The sequence below is a fragment of the Thamnophis elegans genome, chromosome 12 (genome assembly GCF_009769535.1).
Source record: "Thamnophis elegans isolate rThaEle1 chromosome 12, rThaEle1.pri, whole genome shotgun sequence".
Taxonomy (NCBI): domain Eukaryota; kingdom Metazoa; phylum Chordata; class Lepidosauria; order Squamata; family Colubridae; genus Thamnophis; species Thamnophis elegans.
In genome coordinates this window covers 35,822,359-35,847,493 of record NC_045552.1, presented here as the reverse complement: position 1 = coordinate 35,847,493, position 25,135 = coordinate 35,822,359, and the positions used below count along the sequence as shown (strand labels likewise).

Genomic DNA, 25,135 nt, shown 5'->3' with positions numbered 1-25,135 from the left:
AAAGATTTCTGAGATACATGCTTTATCGGTTTGGGGAGACCTATGTAAATTCTACCAGGATCAGGTTGTCCTCCGCCTTGATCCTACCTTTGTGCCAAAAGTGGGTTCCTGGTTTCACGGTGCCCAGGAGATAGTGTTACCTGACTTTTGTCCCACTCCAACTCATCAGAGACACTGTGGCACAATTTAGCACCAAGCACTTAAAATCTACATAGAGCGCACGGCTACACTATGGCGTACAGAGACACTTTCCGCCTCCCTTCATGCACCATCCCTTGGTCAGAAGGTCTCTGTGGTTTGCATTGGCAAGTGGATCAGGCATTGCATTGGGTTGGCGTATCAATCACGAGGAGTGGCGGTTCCAAAGGGCATCACTGCTCATTCCACGAGGAGCGCTGCTTCCGCCACTGCATGGGCTACTCATGCCTCATTAGATGAGATCTGCAGGGCTGCATTGTGGGCTTCTCCTTCGCCCTTTATTAGACACTACAAATTAGATAAATTTGCTTCAGCAGATGCGGCCTTTGGTTGTAGGGCTTTGCAAGCAGTCAGGGCAGAGGATCGTCAGGTAGAACAGTCTGAATCCCACCCGTGAGAGCAGTTAGGCTTGGGTATGTCCCATACATGGATGCTATCTCCACCCTTATTGAGAAAGGGCTTTGGTACTTAGTTAATACACCTCTTCTAATAAGGTAGAGATAGCATCCAGCCACGTCCAGCTGGTACAACAGTTCTAGCAGCATTTCCATTGGGTAGAGTCACATCTTGTTTGTGGATTCTATGACCTTTCTATGCAATTTGGAATTCTTTACTAAAGTTATCGTTGGATAACACCTATGAGTCTGTATTTATTTCCTTTGTCGAAAACTGGGTAGAGCCACGCCAGGAGGGGGTTAGAAGGCTCACTAATTAATTAGTAATCAGATTCAGTCCAATCAGAGTATGGACAGTGTCAGCCCATATATGAATGCTATCTTCACCTTATTAGAAGAGGTGTATCAGGTAAGTACCAATGCCCTTTTCCATTTTCTTCATGGCTGAGAGCACTGTGATTTTTTTTTGTCTTTGTAATAAACTATTGTTTTCATACTTTGGAAACATTCTTGCCAATATTTTTCATCTTCTGTAATAAAATGTATTTTAGAAACATTCTGGGTTTTTTTAGCCCCTTTAGAGACATCCAAAATAGTTTCATGGTTCCTCTGATCAGTAGACTTTCTGGTTGCCCAGATTCAGCCTGTGCCCAGATGCTGCTCACAGAAGAGGTACTTCCTTGTTACAATCTGTGTTGCTGGGGTTTGTGCCAACTTCCCTCACTGCATTCTTGATCTAGATAGGTTCAAGGCCCAGAAGGACCTTGACAGTCTTGAAGACTGGACTCTATCCAACAGAATGCAATTTAGCAGTGAGAAAAGAAAGGTTTTACAATTAAACAAGAAAAATCAAATGCATAGGCACAGAATGGGTGGGACTTGGCTCAACAGCTGTCAGAGTGAGAGGGATCTTTTTGAAATAAAAATTTAAAAGATCTGGATAAGATTGAGCGAGTCCAGAACAAAAATGGTGCAAAGTCTAAGGGACAAAACGTGTCAGGAGAGAGTGGAAGGACTGAATATGTGCAGCCTGGTGGACAGAAAGGAAAAGGGGAACATGACTGTAACCTTTAATTATACTAAGGGTGAGAATAAGGTGCTAGAAGGCAGCATTTTCAGTATTAAGCAAAAACTCAAGAACGCGAGGGGGGCATAATCTCAAACTGATAGGAGGGAATTTCAAAAGCAACCTTAGAAAGGATTGCTTCACAGGAAGAGTAGGGGAGGTTTGCAGCCAACTTCCAGCAGAGGTAATGAGTCAGTCATCAGTAACGGAATTTAAACATGAACATGTGTCCAGCAAAGCATTTTGATAGAATAACATTTATTCACACAATCACAGGATATCTGAAGAACCAGCTTTTCCCAATAATTCTTAGGAAAGGGTTGTCCGATCTGCTCTCACTGCACTAAAATGATCAGAATCCATGGGGGGGGAGTCGAGTGGGGGGGGGGGGGGCGATTTATTGGATGAGGAAGGGTCCAGCAGTTGGAAGGCTGGGCTTGGGGGAAGGAGGCAGGCAAAATGAAGGGCTGCAGGAGCTGTCTGCGCGTGGCTGGCGGTCTCCTTCATGCTTTCAGGCTTAGGGGAAAAATTTTGGAGGACGGCGAGTCTTTTGCAAAGTGCATTAAACACAGCAAAGAAATTAGGCTCACGAGAAATTATCCCATTACAAACACAATACTGAAATATGAAGGTAAAATGCACGGAGCTCATGCAAATGCCCTAAATAATCTCGGCTTTGAAACTCTTGAGTAGCCCCTACTGAAGACAATGGAGCCTTAGCTTTTTCCTCCTTCCTCATCGCTTTCCCCTTCTCCCAGTTTCTGGCGGGCGAATTCCTCAACCATAATGTCATCACTGAAAATCACAAGAAAACAAAAGCCAGGTTTCAAAAGGAGAGTCCAAACTATGATCGAATTGGTCTCTAGTCTTGCGTTCAAGCCCTCATTCCCTCCTCAGCTCTTCCGCCCAGGGAAGGTTTTCCAGGACAGAAGGGAATCGTACCCCCACCCCACCCCGTTCCATGCACCACCAGCTCAGCCATTGGCTCAGCCCAGAGTCCCAGTTCTGAGGCAAACCCCATAGTTTCTGAGGAGGCTGGAAGGAAGCAGAGCTGAAAGGCCCAGCTCTCAGAGCTCTGAGGAGCCCTCCCCTCCTTCATGATTATGTGGGTCTGAGGGTCTCCTTGGGTTCTGCTAGGGGTACCTCTTCTCCAGATGGGCAGGGGGGAGCGGGCTGAATGCAAGAAGCCAACCCACCAGGCAGAAGAACACATGGGACCCCCCACAAGGGATGGGAGAGGAAACCAACACTGATACTGGTTCAAAACTCCGCAGCTTCAGATACTCATTCAAAGTGTAAGAATATATAAACATGATTTGGGGTGTGGGTTTGTCTAAAGGAGTGTTTCTCAACCTTGGCAACTTTCAGACGGGTGGACTACAACACCCATTATCCCCCAGCCAGCAATGGGGAATTCTGGGAATTCAAGTTCACCCATCTTCAAATTCCCAAGGTTGAGAAACTCTGGTCTAAAGACTAGCTGATAAAAACGTACAAGATTCCCACATTTTCCTTTAGTGAAACACGACAATATCAAAAGCTTTCCAATTAATTAACTTTTCATGGAAGTGGAAGTTGGGTAAAACTGCATAAAATTATGTTTTCTCAGAGCTGAATTTATTTTGGAGAATGAATTATGCATAACGACCTGCTGCCAATTCTAGTGTGGAGCCTTGTTTCTTACCTGGATATTGCTGTAAGTCAGGAAGAGGCAGAGGATGAGAGAGAAAGGCAGATGCCAGTTAGTCACATTAATCACCACAAAGTTATTGAACAAAACCTCCTATACCTCTTAGCTGGCCATGTACAACACACACACACAAACAGGCCAAGCAGGCAGGTCCACTTGGGTCTTCAGGGGCCAATGGGGTCCTGCAGCTCTGCAAATCCTGAAAACCCAAGTCTCCCTTCAGCCTGGTGCAGCCCTTCAACTGAGGGGATTTGCCCCTCATGACACAGCTCTTGTCGGGGGAGGGTGAGGGAGGAGATTGATGCTCAAGGAATTGAGCCTTTTGCAAGGCTTGGAAGGTCTGGGGCTTCCCCAGCATTGGGCTCAGGCACTTAGATGCACTCCCTAGGGCTGTGTGTGTGTGTGTTGTTTGTGGAAGGGTTGATTGATGGGAGGGGGTATTCTTTTTTATCTTTGGGTGCTGAGGTGGGAAGCATCAATTGTGCCATTGAAATGGTGGGGGTCAGGTTCCGTCCTGTGGCACCAAAATGATCATAACTCCAGGGGGGGAGTGTTGACCGGGAGGGGGCACTGTGCATTGGATGAGGAAGGGTCGAGCGGTTGGGGGGGCTGAGCTTGGGGAAAGACCCCATTTCATTTTCTTTTCATTTTCATCAATGAAAAAAACCTTCTAAGGTTGAGAATCTCTGCTTCAGACATTTGCTGCCTGCTATGGGCCATTTGGGGAGACAGGCCCTTCACATCCACCCTTCCCTCCATCAGTGGCCCTTGGATTTCTCCCAGCACTGAAAGAGGGGGCCTGTGGCTGATCCCACTTTGGGGCACTGGAGCATTTCCCCAACACCACCTTGTCTGAAGATCGAGGGGCTTCCTAGACAACACTTACTTTCGGGGGGCTTAGGATGCATCAGAATAACCGGCATCTCAACCGAGACATCACTGGAAAGGAAACCACATCCATTTATCCAAAGGAGACACAGGATTTTCTTTCATGCAAACTTCACTGAAGTTTTTAAAGTGCATTTGTTTTATTGAAGTGGTTGTTAACTGACTAGTCTTATGACCACAAGCAACAACATAAAAAGAAACCCAATAATCAATAATGGATTTAAAGAAAATCAATGAAATATACAACAGAAATACACATGCTTGGAGGAAACCCCTATCTAACAAAATGAAGTTCAACGTAGAGAAAAGTAAAGTCCTACACTTAGGTAAGAAAAACCAATTCAGGAGGGGATCAAGCTGTTTTCCTAAGCACCCAAAGGCCAGAAAAGAAATAATGTATGGAAACTGATCAAGGAGAGATTCAACCTGGAAATAAGGAAAACTTTTCTGACAGTGAGAACAATCAACTGATGGAACAGATGTTGCCCTTGGAAGTCGTGGAAGCTTCATCACTTGAGACTTTCAAGAAGAGGTTGGACTGCCATTTGTCAGAAATGGTGTAGGGTCTCCTGCTTGAGCAGGGGTGGGGGGTGGGGGTTGGACTAGATGACTTATAAGTTTCCTTCCAACTGTTAACCTGATCTGACCAATCAGCTGGAACCTAAGAAAGGTTGGGAAGAGATGGCTTCTGCAGTTCTGATGACAAGAAGCGAAGCTGCCCTCCACCCCTGTGGAATAGGAAGAAAGAAAGAAAGAAAGAAAGAAAGAAAGAAAGAGAGAGAGAGAGAGAGAGAGAGAGAGAGAGAGAGAGAGGGAGGGAGGGAGGGAGGGAGGAAGTCCCTGCATCTCCAATGAAATCTGGGTGAGAAGGGATACTCCGCAGGCCTCCTTCGGGTGCTCAGGCTACCGAGACCCAACCCGTTTCTATCATACAAGCAGGTGGTGATCCTGGCCTGAGATCCCCTGACCAAGGATACTGGGGACACCTAAGCCTCACCTGCCAGATCCCTTCTCCCATTGGCTTCTGGGTGCAATGAACCAGGTGAGAAGCAGGCATTGCAGCCCCCACCCCGTAGAGGCTATGGACTCAAGCACAGCTCCATGGGCCACTGACTGGAGCCACCAATGGGCCATTGGAAGCTGTGCTTTGCCTCCTCTCATACACATCCAAGCCACCCAAATGACACTAAGAGTTTTTGGCGTATTTTTAGTGCTTGTGACCATCTTTAAGCCCACTTTCCCTTCCATTTGTGTCTTCATCAACTCCCCAAAATGAGACCTCTCTCCGTTTCATATTTTTTTAGCTTTCCCCTTTCTCATAGACCCAACATAGGTTGTATTCTGGGCTTCCTTATACTTTCTACATTTCCTCTTCTTCTGCGTTGCCATTTTGTCCAGACTGTGGTTGCCAGCAGGTGGGCCCACAGAGACTGACATACACACCCCAGCCATCCTGGCTCTGGTCAACCAAGGCTTTCAGGTTTGCTCAAGAAGAGCAAAGTCACTACTGGGTCCCCAGCCTTCACTCCCTCTGTGCCCCGGGTGGCGTTTCCTGCCAATGGGGAGGGCAGGAATGGCAGCCTTTTGGTACATTCTGACCAGGAATCACAGCCCAAATGGTTCACACACTTCTTCTACACAAGCAACATCTCTAATCCTAGGGACTCCCCTGAAAGCCAGCTTACTGGCACTCCTCCCTCAAGAGCCCAGTCTGTAAAGCTTAAGCCAGGCCTCTTTCCAAAGAACTGGGAATCATCTGATTGAGTCATCAATACATCTGTCCTTACCTTGATGTGAGATCTCCTAGGATGCTGTGGAAAGAAGGAAGGCTCAGTATGGAACATACAAAGAGCACTCCACATAGATGAAAGGAGAAATGTTTTATTTATATTTTGATGTATTTCATTTCAGTTATTTCATTTCATTTATATTATTTCATTTCATTTATTTTAATTTATTTATTTAATTAATTTAATTTATTTATTTTATTTATTTACTTTTCTGTCTGTATTATTCTTATAAACCACTCAAAGGCAGTGAACATCCCTAATACTCAAGGATGGATTCTACCAGTTCAGACCAGTTCAGGAGAACCTGTAGCTCCAAAGATCAGCTGTTAAAACGGCATACTAGAATAATCAGAGAAGTTTAATCAAGGAAGTGTAGCAACTTCAGTCTTTTTCCACAGTTCCTTTGTGCCTAAATTGGAGAGAAATTGGAGATTGGAAGCTGAACACCAGTTGTTAAACCAGTAGTAACCCATCCCTACTAATACTCCTTCCTTTTCCTATTTTCCCCACAACAACCCTGTGAGGCAGACTGGGCTGAAAGGGGTGAGCTCAAAGGGAGCCAGCTGGCTTTCATGACTAAGGTGAGACTAGAACTCACAGTCTCCTCGTTTCTAGTCTGGCACCTTCACCCCTGAACCAAATGGGCTCTCAGAACAGAAACTTTCCGCTGCTGTTTTTTTGCTAGTCTCCCATTTCTGTCCAACTTAGGCAAAAAGGAATTGTGTAAATGGACTGAAATTGCTACAGCTTCCTTGATTAAACTTCTCCAATTATTCTGGTTACAGAGTTCTAACAGGCTGGCTTGAAGCATTAAGTGGAGGGCCAAACTCCCTGCAACCTTTGTTTGCTGGATGAAGGGATGAATGGCAAGGATGCCTGGCTTGGTCTTTGCATGGAAGCTCCAGTCTGTTGAAGAAAGAAGGAAGTCTCTCTTGTTTTTGCTTGGTCCCTTCCTGACCTACTTTGGGTGATGGGTTAGCAGCATGTAAACCAATTCACCTCTCTCTTTTTCAGGGAATTTTCCCAATCTAGTCTATCCCCCTGGGACGTCCTGTGGGTCTCCCACCCAAGTCCTAAGAAAGGCTGACCCAGCCTCATTTGTTCAAGAGCAACCAAAGGAAGCTGGGTATCGAATTGATGGAGACCTCAAAAACGATGGGCTATTAAAGCAAGAAGATTGCTGTCACCCAATTCTGGAAGAGCTTTGCAGCTCTTTGCAGCAGGTGAATATTTGAATTCGGGTCAGCTAATCTTTAGCAAATGGACTCGGAAGAGGCCTCTGAAGTTATTTGAGATGGTTTCCCACAACTTTTTCTCCTGTCATCCAAAGTCACATATCACATTCTTAGTAAAAATCAGTCATGATAAGGCTTAAAACCCAAGGCTGCCCTTATGTGTACAAGAAGTCCTCGACTTACAACCACAACAGGGCCTAAAATTTCTCTCAGTAACCAAGACAGATGGTTAAGTGAGGTTTGCCCCATTTGACCACTTGTCTTGCCACAGTTGTTAAGTGAATCACTGGTGTTGTTAAGTGACTCTGGCTTTCCTGTTAAGTTTGCTCTTCAGGAGGTTGCAAAAGGGGATCCCAGAAGGCTGCAACCGTCATAACTATCACACAGTTGACAAGCATCTGGATTTTGGACATTGAGCCGTGGGGATGCAGCAACCATCGTAAGTATGAAAAATGGGCATGAGTCCCTTTTTTCAGTGCTGTTGTAACTTCAAATGGTCACTGAATGAACTGTTGCAAGTGGAGGACATATGGAGTTCATATGGATGAAAGAGAATCAAAATGCCAGACAAGCACCTGCCAGGAAGAGGGCAAAGGAAGCCCGGGCAGTGAGCGAAGGCTCTCTGAGCAGATTGCCCTTCAAGGCCAGGGAAACTCACCCCACCCATGGCTAGACAGTCCCCAAGGTCAAGTGGGGTCGAGTTCCCCAGGGGGGAGGGTAAAGGCAGGGGTCCAGAATCCAAAGGGTTTTTTTTCATACTCTTCTGGGGAAAAGACTCACCCTCCTCTCGATACCACCAAGGTGACTTTCACTTTGTAGGAAACCAGAATGCCCAGAACCTCCTTGTCCATCCCAGGCCTCAAGCTAAGAAAGAAGAAGGGGAGACCTTGGAAGAGCTGCTGAACAACAGCCAGAGGGAGGAAGGGAGAAGGGGCTTCCTCTTACATGGTGGTGGAAGCCAGGTTGGTGTCCTCATGCTTCAGCATGCCATCCAGAGCCAAACCACGCTTCTCACGATTCTTGCTCAACATGGGAGTCACCGCAAACGTTTTGGAGAAAGTGGAGTTGGCAGCCACATTCTCCCTATGGGGAAGGGGAGACAAGATCAGTGGACGAGAAGCTGCTGGGCTCTGCTGATGCCTGCAAAAACTCCAGCTTGCAACCGAGGGGTGGGGGAGAAATCATTTTCCCCCAGAAGAGGAATAGACTTTAATCAAGGAACAGGCGACTTACACCCCTGCGCTCCCATTCTGTGGGCACCTAGTGCGTGCAAAGGAGGGGGCTTTACTGTGTCTGCATGCGCTTGAAAAAGCAAGAGGGACGGGATCCCTGTGATGCATCAAAAGAGCCAATTTCATGGCTTGAGGCAGCAGGGATCTCTCCTTCCCTGAATTCACTGGAATTATCCCCAATTCATCCAAATGGAGGAATTTCATGATCCTGGACTTTGGCTTCTGAAGGAGCAGATCACCTAAATAGCCATTTCCTCCATTGTTTTCAGGGGGGGGGGATGCATTCCCCCCTCCTCAGTTCAGGAGTGATCTTTTCCCTTCTCAAGGGCTCTCATGTCTCCATACGACATACAACCATAAAGACTCCATTTTCAAAACTGACTTTAAAAACCCAAGTGTGAATCAAAGACATATATAGCCTGTTTTGGAGCAAAGCAGGAGACCATCAGGGATGCGTAAAGAACTGCTGTCTTTAGCCAAGGCCCAAGAGAACATTCCAGCGAGCCTGGACCAGCGCCTTTTTCTCCTCCTCCACTCCCGCCTCCCAAAGACCAGCCACTTACACAAATTCCTCTGAGCAGACCGTCTTTGTATAGTTATCCAGGGAATAGAGAACCACATCTGTGAGCTGTTCAACTGGAGAGAAAGAAGGAGACACAGTAGCTACAGAGCCCTCACATCCTGGACATAAAATGGTTCCAACCTCTACCCGCAAAATGACGCTATGGGGCTCTGCACACCAGAACAGGACACAAGGACAGTTTTTTCCCCAAATGCCATCACTCTGCTTAAAAATCAATTCCCACAACACTATCAAATAATTTACTAAGACTGTATTGCTATTCTTCTCATCCTTCCTATTACCTATCTCCTTCTACTTATCTATGTTGCTTGTATCTCTACAATTTATATTGTTTTGTTTCTTTCTTAGTATGATTTGATTGCTTATTTAGTATCCTATGACTATCGTTAAGTGTTGTATATTATGATTCTTGATGACTGCATTTTTTTTCCTTTATGTAGACTGAGATCATATTAACCAAAGACAAATTCCTTGTGTGTCCAATCACACTTGGTCAATAAAAAAATTCTATTCTATTCTACTCTACTCCTATTCTATTCTCAGTGGTAATCCTCTAAGATTGTAGAGAATTGGGGATTTTATGCAGCTATTACTAATTTATCAAGCCATTCAGGTGAACTATGTCCCTGATAGTTTTACATTTCAGAATAACAGAATTGGAACGGACCTTGGAGGTCTTCTAGTCCAACCCCCTGCTCAGGCAGAAGATCCTATATCATTCTGGACAAATGACTGTCCAATCACTTCTTAAAGGCCTCCAGTAATGGAGCACCCACATATTTTGAGTGTCAATTTGAAGAGAAGGTTGGACTAACAAGGCCTCCAAGATTCCTTTCAACTCTTCTACTGTTAGTACACTACGTGTACCGTAAGTTGGTGGGATGCGAGAGTGAATCATGGTTCAAAAAAACTGATATGGCCATTCAGATAACCAACTGTCAGTTCCCTAAAAGTGATACTGCCATTCAATTGGGAGGAGGGGAGCCTCGGAGTTAAATTATTAGCTACATCTGAAACAACTGAGTTTTACAACTTTACAACTGGTTTCCTGTCACCGGGAGACTGAAGGTCCCAACATCTCTGGAGGGATGTTTATGGCAGCCATGTGGGATATATAACTTTGATGTCTAACTAGAGATAGCCATGGGAACGTGTGCTTTATTGACTCCCAGGGCAGAAGAGTTAAGGAAGTATCTTCACACTTGTGTATTGGTCAGAATCTGCGTTCGGACAAAGGGGAGGGGTCATTATCAGCTTAATCCCATTTGCATGGCCTAAAGGTTTTCAGATGATGCTTTGCTTCTAATAGTTTCCATCCTGACTGATTAAAGTTTCTTTTTGAAATAATCTGTTTCCAAGAGTCTTTACTTTCTCAAGTTAGGAGAGGAGCCATTACAACCAACAATGAATGAGAAGGGTGGTGAATATCTGCTTAGAAAAATATATGTTTTGAATATGTGCTTTAAGCGTGAGCTTACAATGCATGTACCTGGCAAATAAAAACATCTCAAAACACGACTTTGGTGGTTTTTGGTGAAAGATTACAAAATTAGTGAATTATCTACAGATACTTTTTCCAGAACCACATTCACATGTTCTGAACGTTGTGTAATAAACTGCTTGAGCTCAAGTTATGAAATAGTTCACACTAATGTGAAAATAGGATTAGGGATTAGGCATTAGGGTTGTAAGGCACAATGCATGATGGAAGTTGTGTGTTTTGGAATACATGCACTGTTCACTATGTGATATAAGCTGAGCAGGGAAATAAGCAATGATATACAATGTCTTTTTGGTTTTCTAGTGCAGCGGCCCCCAACCTTTTGGACACTAGGGACTGGTTCCATGGAGAGGTTTTTCCGTGGCCTGGAAGGGATGTGGTTTTACGTGCTGCCTGCATCCCCTGGATGGGGCTTCGCTTGTTTGCACAGCCTGGTTTCTGACATGCCATGGATTGATGGCTAGTCCAAGACCAGAGGTTGGGGACCCCATGGTTTAGTGCATTTATAGACTTAGTGATGATGGTAGAGATGTGTAAATTGGGGAAACCATCATCACTGGGGGTTTTCAGAATAGACTGGACAATTAGGTCTAGTCCTTGAGGACTAGACAATCTAGCCCTTGAGGACTAGACAATCTAGTCCTTGAGGACTAGACAATCTAGTCCTTGAGGACTAGACAATCTAGTCCTTGAGGACTAGAAAACGTTGAGGTCCTTTCCAGCCCTATTAAATGAACATATTTGTACTTTTTTAATCAAACAATTGTGTTGATGATGGAGAACCCGATAACTGGCAATAAATGCTAGATTGAATGATGCTACAATCAAAAGAGCAGATCTAAAAAAACCAAAGGCCAAGATTTTTGAGAGGAAAAATAAAGTGTATGATTTCAAGTTACGGATAAAAGTTAATAACCTAGACTCCTAGAACAAGATACAACTGCTGTATCTTAGAATGTTTATAAAGATATTAAAATAAATGGGAGAAATTTTAAAGAATGTTAAATTCTGTTGATCTACCGTGATGCTTCCTAGGATGCCCACCAAGGCCCACCTTGTAGAGCTGGTGAATCCTCCTAAAGTATCCAACCTTGCAAAGAACCAAGATAGCAGTTAAACAGAAATGGATCAGGAAGTGACCTGATCGTGTTGTCTAAATTATGACTGCCTGAATATGTTTGAATACACCATCTCAAGGCATGACTTTTAAAGTCATTCATCATCATAAGGCAACCTCCATTTGGTGACCAACTCAGATGAAGAATTACTAGATGATGCAAATGGTTAAAAGGCGAAGATGGCTGGAGGGCCCAATTGGGCTGCTCCCATGGCTTGTTTAATTTGTCCCTTACCTGATATTTTTATTTTCTTCACAATCTTGCTGGTGGTATTGTTGATGTCCACATTCACTTCAATTGGGTCCCCATGGTAATAAATCTGAAATCACAATAGTTTAATAAAATCAGATTTTAAAAAAAGCATCCTGTCTTCGTGGAGTGGAGCACCATTGAGCAAACTGCTCTGCCCTCTTTCCTCTTTCCCTTCTAATCTTTTGATGCTACACTACAAACCTATCAATCTATGATTAGATTGTCCAGGCTTAGGAAGACAAACGTGGTAAAATCAGAAAAAGTTGATGACAAAGTAGCATATGTGAAAAATGCAGATCCTCCGGAAGGCCCTGCCATTTCAATGAAGCAGGAGCCAAGAGCCAGGGTTCCCGCAAGAGTTGGGATGACCAAACAGAGCTTGAAGGAGAGACTCTGAACCTGTCTGAAAGCATCTAGGACAACTTGCCATGGCCAACTTGCTGTGGGACAATCTGCCACAGAATAAGAATTACACTAAGATCAAAGAAATGGTAGGATAGAATCATTAAACACAGGATGCCAAAGGAGGGACAAAATGAAATGCGAATAACAACAATTAAAATAGTTTTAAAATTATTTCAAATAATAAAATTGAATTGTTCCAGATAGGTGAGCTGGCCCTGGTGAGTTGCCCCCTTCCGAGGACAGAGACCTTCAGCACAGAATCGACGGAGAAAAGATGGCAGCGACACTGACCTCCTTGTTCATGGACGCCTCGAGGTGTAGGGGCTTGTCTGACATCATGAACTGCTTGGTTATTTGAGTTTTGGGTAAGAGGCCCGTGAGGGTGGGGGCAAACTGCACCTTCCGGATCACCAGCCGCACGGAGTTCCTGGAAGCAGAGGAAAAAGGGCTGAGCCCTCCAGAGCCACCATAGGGAGCAGGAGAGGGAATCCGTGTAAATTATTCTTTGAGCTTTGCTGAATTTGTAAACTATAGTAGAAAATAACCGTGAGGGAAAAATCCTGTCCCACAAAGGCTCTGATTAATTGGAAAAAATCCAATCAAAGTTAAACCTGTGAAGCTAAAACTGGAGGGAGGGAGGGATACTTTCAGGTGTGATGGTGGGTCAGCAAAATAGACTTTGCAGCTATTTGGAGGGAAGAAGAGGCAGCTACAATGCCCCCCTCCCCCATACCAAGCATAGGACTGCAACGTTAACTTGAAGCCCGGAGCCCAAAACCCAGCAAAGAGGTGGCATCCCATGTCTGGACTCTGGCCGCTAGTTAGCCATCCTCAAGGAGTATCTGGATGTCAAGAGCTAAACCGAGTTCATTCGCCCATCCAACTCACCTGAATAGTACCCATGTTTTTCGTCCTCCAAAAACAAGAAGGACAAGCACCCGCATTCTGAAGAGAGCCCACGTGCGTGTCATTCAGGACCCCAAAGACCCAAACAATTGGAGGCCAACTGGGAACTATTATGCCCCCACCCACACACACACATATTTCAAATCTACTCTAGCTAACCAAAGGCCTGCCCCTAGAGTTGAGAAGGATTTGCATCCTGATCAGAATGAAAGGGGACACAAATATTTAACAGGCTACGATACCAGATAAAGCAAGTTTGAATACACGGTAATATCTTTTGGTCTGGAACTGTTTCACGAATGGCATACAGTAAATCAGGGGTGTCCAAACTTGGGACCTTTAACACTTGTGGACTTCAACTCTCAGAATTCCCCAGCCAGCCTGGCTGGGGAATTCTGGGAGCTGAAGTCCACAAGTCTTAAAAGTTCCCAAGTTTTGACACCCCTGTAGTAAACAATGATTAAAAATGGCTGGCTTTACTTCTTATGAATTTTCTCTTCTGGGTCTTGAGCACAAAACGCCTTCACCTCAAAATCCACACCACAGGACTGTGGGAGAGACAAGAGCAGAGGTTACAAGTTGATGAGGGCCATATTGCACCTTTATTTACAGTTATCGTTAAGGTTTAAGAAAGGAGTTTTAGCTTCTTGAAGAATTTCCCACCTTGTAGAACATTTATTCTAGGTTGCCATTGACCTAATGTAAACTGAGGCACAGGAAGATGAAAAGCAGTGACAGGTGGACTAATCCCCAGGGGAAATTCCTCCATTACATCTATGGAGATTCTCAGACATCTAGGTCACGGCTGTCCCAAAGGTGTTTTTTCCAAAGCCAGTTTTTTCTTGAAGACGTTTCACTTCTCCTTCAAGAAGCTTCTTCAGTTCTCAGTTCAGTTTCAGAACTGAAGCTTCTTGGAGGAGAAGCGAAACGTCTTCAAGGAAAAACAGTGGTGGACTACAGATAGTCCTCGACTTATGACAGTTCATTTAATGACCATTCAAAGTTACTCAAAAAAATGACTTATGACCATTTTTCACACTTGCGACCACTGGAGCATCCCCATGGTCACGGGATCAAAATTCAGATGCTTGGCAACTGGTTCATATTTATGATGGTAGCAGTGTTCAAAGGTCACGTGATCCCCTTTTGCAACCTTTTAACCAGCAAAGTCAATGGGGAAGCCAGATTCACTTAACAACCGTATTACTGACTTATCAACTGCAGTGATTCACTTAACAACTGTGCCAAGAAAGGTGGTAAAATGGGGCAAAATTCACTTGACTAATGTTTTCCTTAGCAACATAAATTTTGGGCTCAATTGTGGTCATAAGTCGAGGATGATCAGTTCCTTCCCAGATGAGCCCTCTACAATTCTAAGCAGCTGAAGATAAAATACTTTTAGAGCAGGGGGCAGCTTTAAGACTTCTGGACTTCAACTCCCAAAGTTCCTCAGCCAGCATGGATAGTTGAGGAATTCTGGGAGTTGAAGTCTACACAAGTCTTAAAGCTGCCAAGGTCGGAAACCCCTGGTTTAGAGAAGAGGTGAGATTTGTATTTGATACTCAGGACCAGAGATGGTGTCCAGAGACCAGTTGCTCTGCTTCTTCATTCCCTTTGTATGTTGCAGTGGTTGCTCCAGAGACACTGCAGCTCAAGGAAGGAGGGCAAAGGAAATGCAGCAAAACATGGAAAGGGAGGATCATCTGAGGAATATTTTTTTTTAATGATCGTCTGAGACAAGTGGGGAGAACCAGAGGTGGAGTTCAGGGTCCAGCCAAGGAACCAGACAAGTGGATAGGCAGCTCCAAGGGAAACTGGTTGAGTTGGGAGGATGGGCCCAGTGCTGGGGAGGGAGTCAGCCTGAGAAAGCAGAGCCTTGAGGCTTCCAAGATTGAGGGGTCCCTAAGAGTCCCTGAACTGTGGCGCTATGGCTGGCACTTGGCTTGGCGACACGCACACCCTTATGGAGGAGAAGGGTGAAATCCCAACACAAAGCTGCCACCCACCTTTCCAGGGTCATCTGCTCCTGGCTGCAGAGTGATTGAACAGGGCAGATTGGTCGCCATCTGTAGAAAGAAAAAACCAAATGCCATAACTCTCCTGAAGGGAGGTCCCGAAATGAGGACACGCAGAGCTTCTCCCTTCCCGAAAGTCCGAGAAGGGGCACATCTTCAGCAAGGTCCCCAAGCAATGGGGAAGGAGAGAGAACAGGAACCCCCTAGGCAACACAATCATACTGGGGGGGGGAAGGGGAATAAAGGAGGGTGGGAGGCATGGTTAGGTGGCGCAGTGGTTAGGGTGCAGTACTGCAGGCCACTTCAGCTGACTGTTATCTGCAGTTCAGCGGTTCAAATCTCACCGGCTCAAGGTTGACTCAGCCTTCCATCCTTCCGAGGTGGGTGAAATGAGGACCCGGATTGTTGGGGGCGATATGCTGACTCTGTAAACCGCTTAGAGAGGGCTGAAAGCCCTATGAAGCGGTATATGTCTAACTGCTATTGGAGGGATGGTGTCAGATCTGCAAGCCATCTTTTCTTTTGGTTTGGATTTCAGGCCTTCCACATTTTCTACTGTGGGAAAATGGGAAGGGGGATTGTATGGAGTTAGGTGATGTGTAGCCATAATAACATTCTCCTTAGAAAGTCAATGTCATTTTTGTCTCTGCGCCTGGCCGGATGTGGATGGGAGGAATCTGTTTTCGTGGCAGTGAAAGATTGGACCATGTGATGAACCTATGGGTGTTGGAGCAGGATCTTGAACTTTCATTTGGGTGGGGGAAACCTGGAAGCTTTCAGATTTGGTTTTTCCCAGATGTGCCAACATGACATCTCTAATAAAGTGGAACTTTGAGGAAACACAAGCCTCGGAGTTTTATTTCATTGTTTTTTGGAATCCTGATAGCTGTAGTTTTTGGGGTATTTTTACTTTTTAAATTACAGGCTACTGTAAAATAGAAATAATAATTGAAAAATAGCACTCATATACCGCTTCATTTTACTTTCCAGCCCTCTCTAAGTGGTTTACAGAGTCAGCCTATGGTCCCCAATAATCTGGGTCCTCATTAACCAACCTCAGAAGATGGAAGGCTGAGTAAATCTTGAGCCGATCAGGATTGAACACCTGGCTATCTGCAGAGTCAGCCTGCGATGCTGCATTCTAATCACTGTGCCACCAGGGCTAACTAACGCCTAAAAACTAACTCCTAAAAAGTCAGAAAGAAGATAAGTGTGGAAAGAACTGAAGAAGGAAGAAAAAAATAGGGAATTCTGACTTTTTCCCATGCAATAGGATAAAAAAAAAGTTACGGTCTCAACCTTTTGCTTTACATCGAAGGAATTGATGGGGTAGCTCACAGCCAGATCATAGAAGCTTCTGATGCCACATGTATGGCCATGGGCAGGCCATACATGCATAGCTGTGGGAAGGAAGGGGGGAAGGGAGAAGGGAGAAAGGAGAAGGGGAAAGGAAAAAAGGGAAGAGGGAAGGGAAACCTCACAAATCACGGGATACCTCAAAGGTGAATGGGTAAGCATGTTCTCCTAACTTCTTCATCAACTTGTCCTGTAAGGGTGTGAGGGTCTTTGGAACCTGGTCTGGCACCGGTGGGTAAAGTTGTGTTGTGAGAAGATAGATATCCTTCCTGTAGGTCAACCCTATGACATCCAGGTCATCTCGACCATACCGGAATGCACATGTGAGGGTCACATAGACTGAACCGTCAGAGGACGGAGGAGGAAAAAAAGGAGTAGAGAAAAATACAAGATAAGGCTTGTGAGTAGGTTTAGGCGGAGAGATGGAGGAAAGAACAATTGCCCTCAGTTCAGGGTCTGGATGGGAAAGAGGCATTAATGGAACATGGAGTGGTTCTTGGATTTGAGGCCTTCTGGATCTTTGCTGTCTTTGGTAGCAATGACTAAATATCTTTGGTATTGGATGTGATTGAAGTCCCACAGACTGGCAAACCAGTCAGGAAACACCATTAGATGAACGAATTCTACTTTTATCATAAGGCTACATTAACACAATCTTGCAACTATGAAGGTCCAAACTTTAATTTTAACCATCTGATCCATCAGGGAGGATCCTTCCTAACTAAGGTTCTTTCCCTGACCATTGAGTGACTGAGGGCTCCTGCTTCTCTTATCTGATTGTCTCCTAGGCAGCATCTCTTTCCCTCGTCCCCCAAGGTCACCCATACATTCCATTACACAGACAAACCTGATACACAATCTGGGGGTCCCAATAAAGGAGAATATTTGTAGCTCCGGGATGAATTGAGGGGTCCTTGGGGCTCTCTGAGCTTGTTTTCTTGCAGACATTTCATTACCCAACTAGGTAACATCAACAGTGCTAGTACAGAGTGCTGTTTGCTGTCCGTTTATATTCTGGTGTCTTGCATGTCTGGGGGGAGGGTGGTCTTAGAGGTTCTTTGGTTGGGCTGTTTAGTTGTGGCTCTTTGGCAGTTTCTTGACTGGCGTATAGCTTACTTGATTGCTGGTCTGAAGTTGACTTTGGTGATGCCGATCTGGGTGCTGATTACTGGTGCAGTCTTTTTGTTCTCTTTTGGGCTGCTTGGTTGTCTCTTTTGCATAGCCTACAGATGTTAATGTCTACGTGTCTATTGGCAGCTGATTTGGGGGTCCAATTTGGGAGTCCTGGTGGACTCACAACTCCTGCTTGAGAAGCAAGTGACAGTTGTAAGAGGGCCTTGCACAGCTTCACATTGTGTGCCAGTTATGCCCTTTCTTGTGCAATGAGGCTCAGTCCTTCATGCCCTGAGCACCTTTAGGATGGATTACTGTAATATAATCTACATGCCCTTGAAGAGTAACTAGAGGTTTCAGCTGGTGCTGGGTGTAGCTGCACGGACAGCTTCATGCGCCCTTATAGGATACCTTGTTTTTCCATGAGCTGCATTGGCTTCCAGACTGCTTCCTGGTTCAAATCAAGGTGCTGGCTTTGACCACTAGCCTGACTTGGGACCAAGCTATTTAAGGGATCATCTCTCCCCAATTCCATGCATCTCTACAGCAGGAAGGGTGTGCTGTGGGTCCTGCCTGCTACCTTTCATCAGGTGGAACATGGAAGAAACACCTTTTCCATGGTGGCTTCCACCAGGGGTGGGTTTCTCGCCCCGTTCCAACCGGTTCGGTTGGAACGAGGCCGGTGGTGTCCTCGCGCATGCGTACTAGCGTCTGTGCGATGCTCCAGCTGCTCCTGGAGGATCGCGCAGGTGCTGTATGCGTCCTGCGCATGCGTGGAAGCGCAGAATTCGGCAAAACCGGGTAAGGAGCGGGCGCGGGCGCACGCGGGCGCGGGGGGGGGCCTTCGCCATTCCCAGAAGTTACTTACTTCCGGGTTCGGCGACCAACCGGATTGCGGGGACCGCCGCGAACCGGTTGAAACCCACCCCTGGCTTCCACCCTTCGGAATATCATTCCCTCTGAGATGAGGTTAGCTACGTCCCTGATAGGCTTTTGAAAAGCCCTGGACGGGTGTTTTCCCCAGCAACCAGGAGGATCCCATGGGGAGCTGAGAGGTGGCTCTTTTGTACTTGGATGGTTGCTATTCTCTTGCAATCTGGCTGGTTAAGTATTTTATTATGTCTATTGTTTTAAGTGTTTTAACTGTTGTATGCTACCCAGAGTCATGTCCAGTGAGACGGGTGGCCACATCAATTTGCTAACTAACTAAACGTTTCTGAAGAGGGCAGAGAGGAAAAGAAACAAGAAAAGTACCTTTCCTGTCATTCACAGTTTCTGGGTCTAGCAAAACAACTCCATCTGGAAATAAAAATATAACAGAACCTGATTAAAAAAAACAGAACAAAAACCCAGCATGAAGAAGATGCAAAAATCTTCTCTCTTGGCACAGCAATAAAACTCCACAACAATTCCCGGGCTTTCCAGAGGATGTTGAGGGTCCTTGGAGCCCATGCGTTGTTGTCATCTATTCCACCAGTTGAAAGCAGAAGTCCAACAAGAAAAAGGGAAAACAACACAAGTGCAGTTCTTTTTGTTGCAAGAAGCAGATATTTGATTTCAAACTTTAGGGGAAGACGAATTCCACTACCTGGATCTCGCTAAGGAGAGGAAAAGTACAATCTGAAAGTACTGTGACCTAGTTAGGAGGGCATCATTTGGGGCCAAGAAGACCTAAGATTGTTGGTATAGCACAGAATGGATTGAATACAGCAGCAAAGCCATGGGTTTGGCAAAGCATGAGTTTAACAAAGACAGAATGGAAATATAGGCTTAGAGCTGGGGTGTCCAAACTTGGGAACTTTAAGACTTGTGGACTTCAGCTATGCTGGCTGGGGAATTCTGGGAGTTGATGTCCACAAGTCTTAACGTTCCCAAGTTTGGACACCCCTGGCTTAGAGGAAAAGAGAGGCTGGAGACAGGGGCTCTGGTCTTATCTTAGGTAACGGTACAGGTTCCACTTGCACATATGTGCTAGTTGTTCTTGACTAGGGGGCGGTGCTCATCTCCGTTTCAAAGCTGAAGAGTCAGCGCTGTACGAAGATATCTCCGTGGTCATGTGGTATATGAATGCACAAGCAAGATTCAAGATCTTGCTAGATGAGCAGACATCATAAGGCAAGAATGAGCAGACATCATAAGGCAAGAATGAACAAGTCAGGATGCCAGAATCTGATGGGAACATTGGAGGTGATGGGACGAGAGAGAGGGAGGGAGGGAGGGAGGGAGAGGGGACACTATAGAGAAGGTGGTATAGTGTTGTCTATCAGGGATGAATTTACTGGTACATATTTTTTAAAAATTAAAGAGAAAAAAGAAAAAAATGTAAAGGGGTTGGGTCATAGATGCCCAACCTTTTAAACTGTCTGGGGTGCACTGAGTGAAGACCGAAAGGGCTGAGCTAAACCCTCCGGTTTCCAACTGGCCAGAGTTGTTGGTCTGACTGAAACAGCTAAATAGAGAGAAGCACAACAATGGTCATCTGCGAGTTTTGCAGCAACAAAACAAAGTCCCTATCAACAGAAGAAATATTCAATATTTACTGTAATTTGACCTTGGAAACTGAACCAAAGTTCAGTTCAATGAACCCAGTTCATTGTGGGTTTTTTTTAATCCAAAATAGTAATATCAGGGTTTAGTCTATTTGTGAACAACTTATCCCAAATTCAGCCCACTGATCTGTTAGTATAGGTTCTATCTCAAACCAATCCAATAGTTTATCTCTTACTTCAATGTTTTTCAACCTTGGCAACTTTAAGCTCTGTGGACTTCAAGTCCCAGAATTCCCTAGCCAGCATAGGAGTTGAAGTCCACACCACTTCCAAGCCTGAGAAACCTTTCTCTTCCCCACCACCATCTCATGCCAATTTAAACCCTAAATCAGGCCTACTCACACCATGTATCTGATGAAGGGAGCTCGTGAAATCATATGTCCTTTAATAAAAAGTGTTAATCAGAAGATGGATTAGCAGGTTCTTCCAACTTTTGGTTGCCCTGGACTAACACAACTGCATTAAGTAACTACAAATTTAGATTATCTCGTTACAGAGCCTTCTTGGCCCTCTACGTCACCATCTTCCAGAGTGCAGAATCTGTACAATGCAATCAGCACTAACAGGATTTAAAGCAAATTACATACCGACAGGTTCCACAGATTCCACGTGATCCACAAAGTCTCGCTTTCCCAGGTAGATGGATAACTGGATAGACAGGAGACAGGAGACACCTTTCACTCAATAATCTTGGCCAATGGCACCATGACAAAAGTTGGCACTTCCACACAATACTACTCGGAACTCAAAAAGCCCTCCTTGATGGCACCTCATCAGTTTGGACTGTCAAGTGATTCTAATTTGCAGGTAATGCAAAATGATGTAGAAAACAAATTCAAAATGATATTTGAAAGAGTAGAGAATGGGCTGCCAAGTACAGAATACAATGTAAGACACAAATGATGCCTTCTATTGATTTGTTTTTTTCTAAAAAAATCAAATACACAGTACAGTATGTGATAAGACAATAAGATTATTGTCACTCTTTTTTGAGAACACACTGGCACACATTGCAAAATGAAATTCTGGCAACTTTTCGGGGCCAGGACAGTTCAAGTTGTGGGGGAAGGCCCAGGGAAGAACAGCCGGGGTCCAACTCAGAAGCCCCCTGTAACACTATATTTCTGGACCTGGTGCAATTTAAGCTGCTCGGGAACCCCCTCTAACCTGAATCCTATTTGAAAAAAGATCTCCAACTGAGCAGCTTAATGGATTGGACAAAGATCGGTCTGGGCTTTTCTTGGCTGGCTGCTCTAATCCAGAAAATGGGGCACAACCTTCTTTTGTATAACAGCAGTCCTCGAGTCACAAGCGAGCCCAAGTTTTATGTTGGTATATAAAAATTTGTTAAGTGGGTTTGCCCCATTTTACAATTTTTCTTGTCACAGTTGTTAAGTGAATCATTGCATTTGTTAATAACACGGTTGTTAAGTGAATCTGGCTTCTTCCATTGACTTTGCTTCTCAGAAGGTCGCAGAAGGGGATCATGTGACCCTGGGACACAGCAAACGTCATAAATATGAGCCAGTTGCCAAACATCCAAATTTTGATCATGTGACCATGGGAATGTTGCAACTGTTATCAGCGTGAAAACCAGTCATGGGTCACTTTTTAAGCCATTGTAACTTTGAACAGTCACTAAATGAAATGTTGTAACTTGAGGACGACCCGCATTGCATATACAGAAATTGCCATCTCAGGGCCAATTCCTGCCACCAGCTGGATCTGTCAGAATCAACCCAACTGAACTGCCACATCCATTGCTGGGCACTTAAAACTCAGCCTCAGGTCTGGGGTCCAGTTCAATCTCCCTCAAATGCCCATCTGGAGAAGGGCGGCATATAAATCCAATAAACCAAACCAAACCAAACCATCTCTGTCCAGCAGTGCCAATGCGAGGTTGGCACTCCAGTTCCCCTGAATGACCCCATCTACTCTCCCTTCTCTTACTAGGACCCTGATTGAATGCTCGCTAGCCAGAAACCCTCAGGCATCATTTGGACCAATGTAGCCTCCCCCGCTCTCCCCCGTGATGTGTTTACAGCAAACTCCGATCTTACCTTCTCATTGGAACAAGTCTTCTTATACACTCTGCCAAAAGAGAAGGGGGGGGGACAAAAGGAGTGGGGAAGAAATTTCAGAGGGTAGGCAATATATTACATACCAAAATACTCAAGTTGGTTAATCTTAAGCACAAAATAGTTAAAAATATAAAATGCATGCATTAAAAGTGAGCCCCTGAGGTGTTTCTGATCATAAATAGTAGGAATAGTGTAGAGACCACAGGCAGGCGGCTCTCAAAGGTGCAATAGCAAAGTCCTCCATCCAAAAGGCAGCCCCTTTGCTCCTCCTGGATTTTTCCAGAGTCTCAAACATCACAGCTTTAAATCTGAGTTATAGGAGCAATATCACTTTAGCCCCTTTCCTCAGATTCAGAGCCTTCCATTTTCAAATAAAAAAATAAAATAAATCCCATTCAATAAAAAAGGGTCTCTAGCAGAAGAAAGGCCGAGAGATCACCCGTGACTCCTTGCAAAGGTCCTGGGCTCCACCTGGGAGATGCAGCTCAGCAGGAATTCTTTGATTCTCAGGTGGATCTGTCAATGGGGGAAGGGAGGAGAAGGGCTGAAGCAGTCACACCTCTGGGATTGCCGATCATCATGGAAATAACCCATATCTTCCTGGGAGCTTACATCTCCAACCTTAATTTTCTGCTCCCCAGTGTTCCCAATCTGATAGTATCTATTACTTATAAAACCTATAAGGTACTTTTCCTGTGACGTAGCAATCCAGTCTAATTGTTCAAATAGAAGAGAATGCAGCATCTGACCCACAGAGTCCTCGGTGCTTTCTAAGCTTTGTTGGCAGATTTTTCATGACCCATCTAGTTGATGGCTGACTTGCCTGAATGCCAACATAAAGTGCACCTATAACAGCCACTATGTAGGGCAGATGGGCAGAAGACTTGCGGTGTGCCTCCATGAACACCAACCAGCAGTCAGAGGACACTGTAAAAACTCCTTAGTATCACAACACAGGGATAGATTCAACCAGAGTTTCAACTGGGAAACTCTGAGCATTTTAGACCAAGCCAAATGGCAAAAAACGCTAAGGGATTTTTGGCATCCAGATGAATCAGCTATGAATAGACATATCAAGACAAACCATACCATTCACAAAAAGCTAAAAAAGGAAACCAAAATACTCTCCAGCAACTGACACCCAGATAAGCAGGGATTAATAGCAGAGAAACACGGAGAAAACAATTCCCTAATCAAGCAACTACCAAGGAGAAAACCACTTAATGCCTGCTGGGCAAGCTGCTGCATATAAAACAAGGAGCAAACCCTGCACTCAAACAAGCTCAATCTAACGAGGACTCCACCATTCCAATTGTTGCTAAAATTGTTAAGAGTTGAACAATATCACTGAAAATTGCGCTGTAATTGAAACCTGGCTAAATTATGAAATGAAACATAGCTGATGGAGAGAAAGGGAGTGTTGTCTTCCTGCACTACGGAATGTGAGCAGGGAAATCTGGAGGGTATTAGCTTAGCAACCAAACTGGAGGCTCCAGCTGCCTCACGCAGAAGGAAAAGAGGCCTAGCGTAGGAGAGTCAGGCTGAAGAGAAGCCCCACTGCCCCTCCAGGAAGGCTCCTAGGGGTGCCTTCCTTCTGTTGGGCCGGGGTGAGGCAGTTAAAACAAGGCACATCCTTCTCACAGACCACAGGGGAGACGAGCCAGACCTACTTTGGTCCGTCAGCCATCTTTGGAGACCGGAAGCAGAACTCCTGCAAGAGACGAGAAAACCAATCAGTAAGCCAGCAATGCAGTGGTGGGCACCCATCTCCTCCAGATGCTCTCCCCACAAAGGCCCAACTCATCCAAAGCAGGTTTCTTGGGGCAGCTTCTCCCACAGGGACTCCCTGGAGTTCCTGCTCTAGCTAGAAAAGGCTGGGGTTGTTTTTGAGGCAACACACTCACAGGGCCATAAGCTTCCTCCTCATTTCTAGAAGAATCTTTGGGCAACGGGGCATCTGAATGGCAGGTTTTTCACAGAAGTGGCAAGGGCTTGCGGCTCTAGAAGAGGCTAGCCAACTCCTTTGGTTTGCACAGTGATACCCACATAGTTAACAATACAATGTTGGTATAACTAGATTGTCAAACTGTATTCCCACCCCCAATAAAAATGTCTCAGTGGTTATGGATTCAAAACTGTTCCAGTTGTGAGACCCAGCTGGTCTCACGGTTGGGAGTTTAGGATCAGAGACCCAACTATTTAAAATGGGGATGTTGAGAAAACTGTGCTATTAGGAGTTCTCTATCGTGGTTTATATGGGCACCAGTTTGCCCCTCCAGAAATCCTGGAGGTGGGGAAACCATATTATGCCACAGCTGCCATTCCTTCAGGAGAGGCTGTTAAACCCAAATGGCTAGCTGCCAAAAAAATGTTCTCAGCTCACCGCTCACTATAACCTTCTCTCTAAAATATTTTTAGTTACCTAATCTTATTTCTTAGTGCTAAGCTATATACATCATTCAGTTTTAATTAGCTGGTTTTCAGCAAGTTTAGTGGGGATTTGCCCAGTGACTTAGGTTTAAGATCTCTAACTCAAACCAAGCAGGATTAGCTGGGAGGGATCTTTCTGTACAACTAGAATCAACGCACGGAGTGAGTAGAACAAGCATGGGAGCCCCGCTAGCTTGGATGCTGTTTACTAATAGAGAAACAGGTGGAAATCTGAAATAATGGTTTTAGCAAAGTGGAGGAAATAAGGAGCATATCTTACACTACAACATTTTAAAAAAAAATTAGTGGGAGCATTTCCACAGAATACTAAG

General features: G+C 45.0%; 1 protein-coding gene across 1 annotated transcript; it reads right to left on the bottom strand.

The window, feature by feature from the left end:
• Positions 1-1,936: 1,936 nt before the first annotated feature.
• On the bottom strand, positions 1,937-24,081 carry ARR3 (arrestin 3). Its single transcript, XM_032227966.1, has 16 exons — positions 24,044-24,081; positions 22,353-22,383; positions 20,880-20,940; positions 18,998-19,042; positions 16,770-16,969; positions 15,266-15,325; positions 13,740-13,807; positions 12,645-12,780; positions 11,931-12,015; positions 9,058-9,130; positions 8,208-8,345; positions 8,043-8,126; positions 6,025-6,048; positions 4,236-4,288; positions 3,344-3,353; positions 1,937-2,454 (listed from the first exon to the last, which is right to left on the bottom strand). Exons 1-16 carry the CDS (start codon positions 24,058-24,060, stop codon positions 2,376-2,378), a joined length of 1,164 nt encoding a protein of 387 aa, XP_032083857.1. The 5' UTR covers positions 24,061-24,081; the 3' UTR covers positions 1,937-2,375.
• Between the last annotated feature and the right edge of the window lie 1,054 nt (positions 24,082-25,135).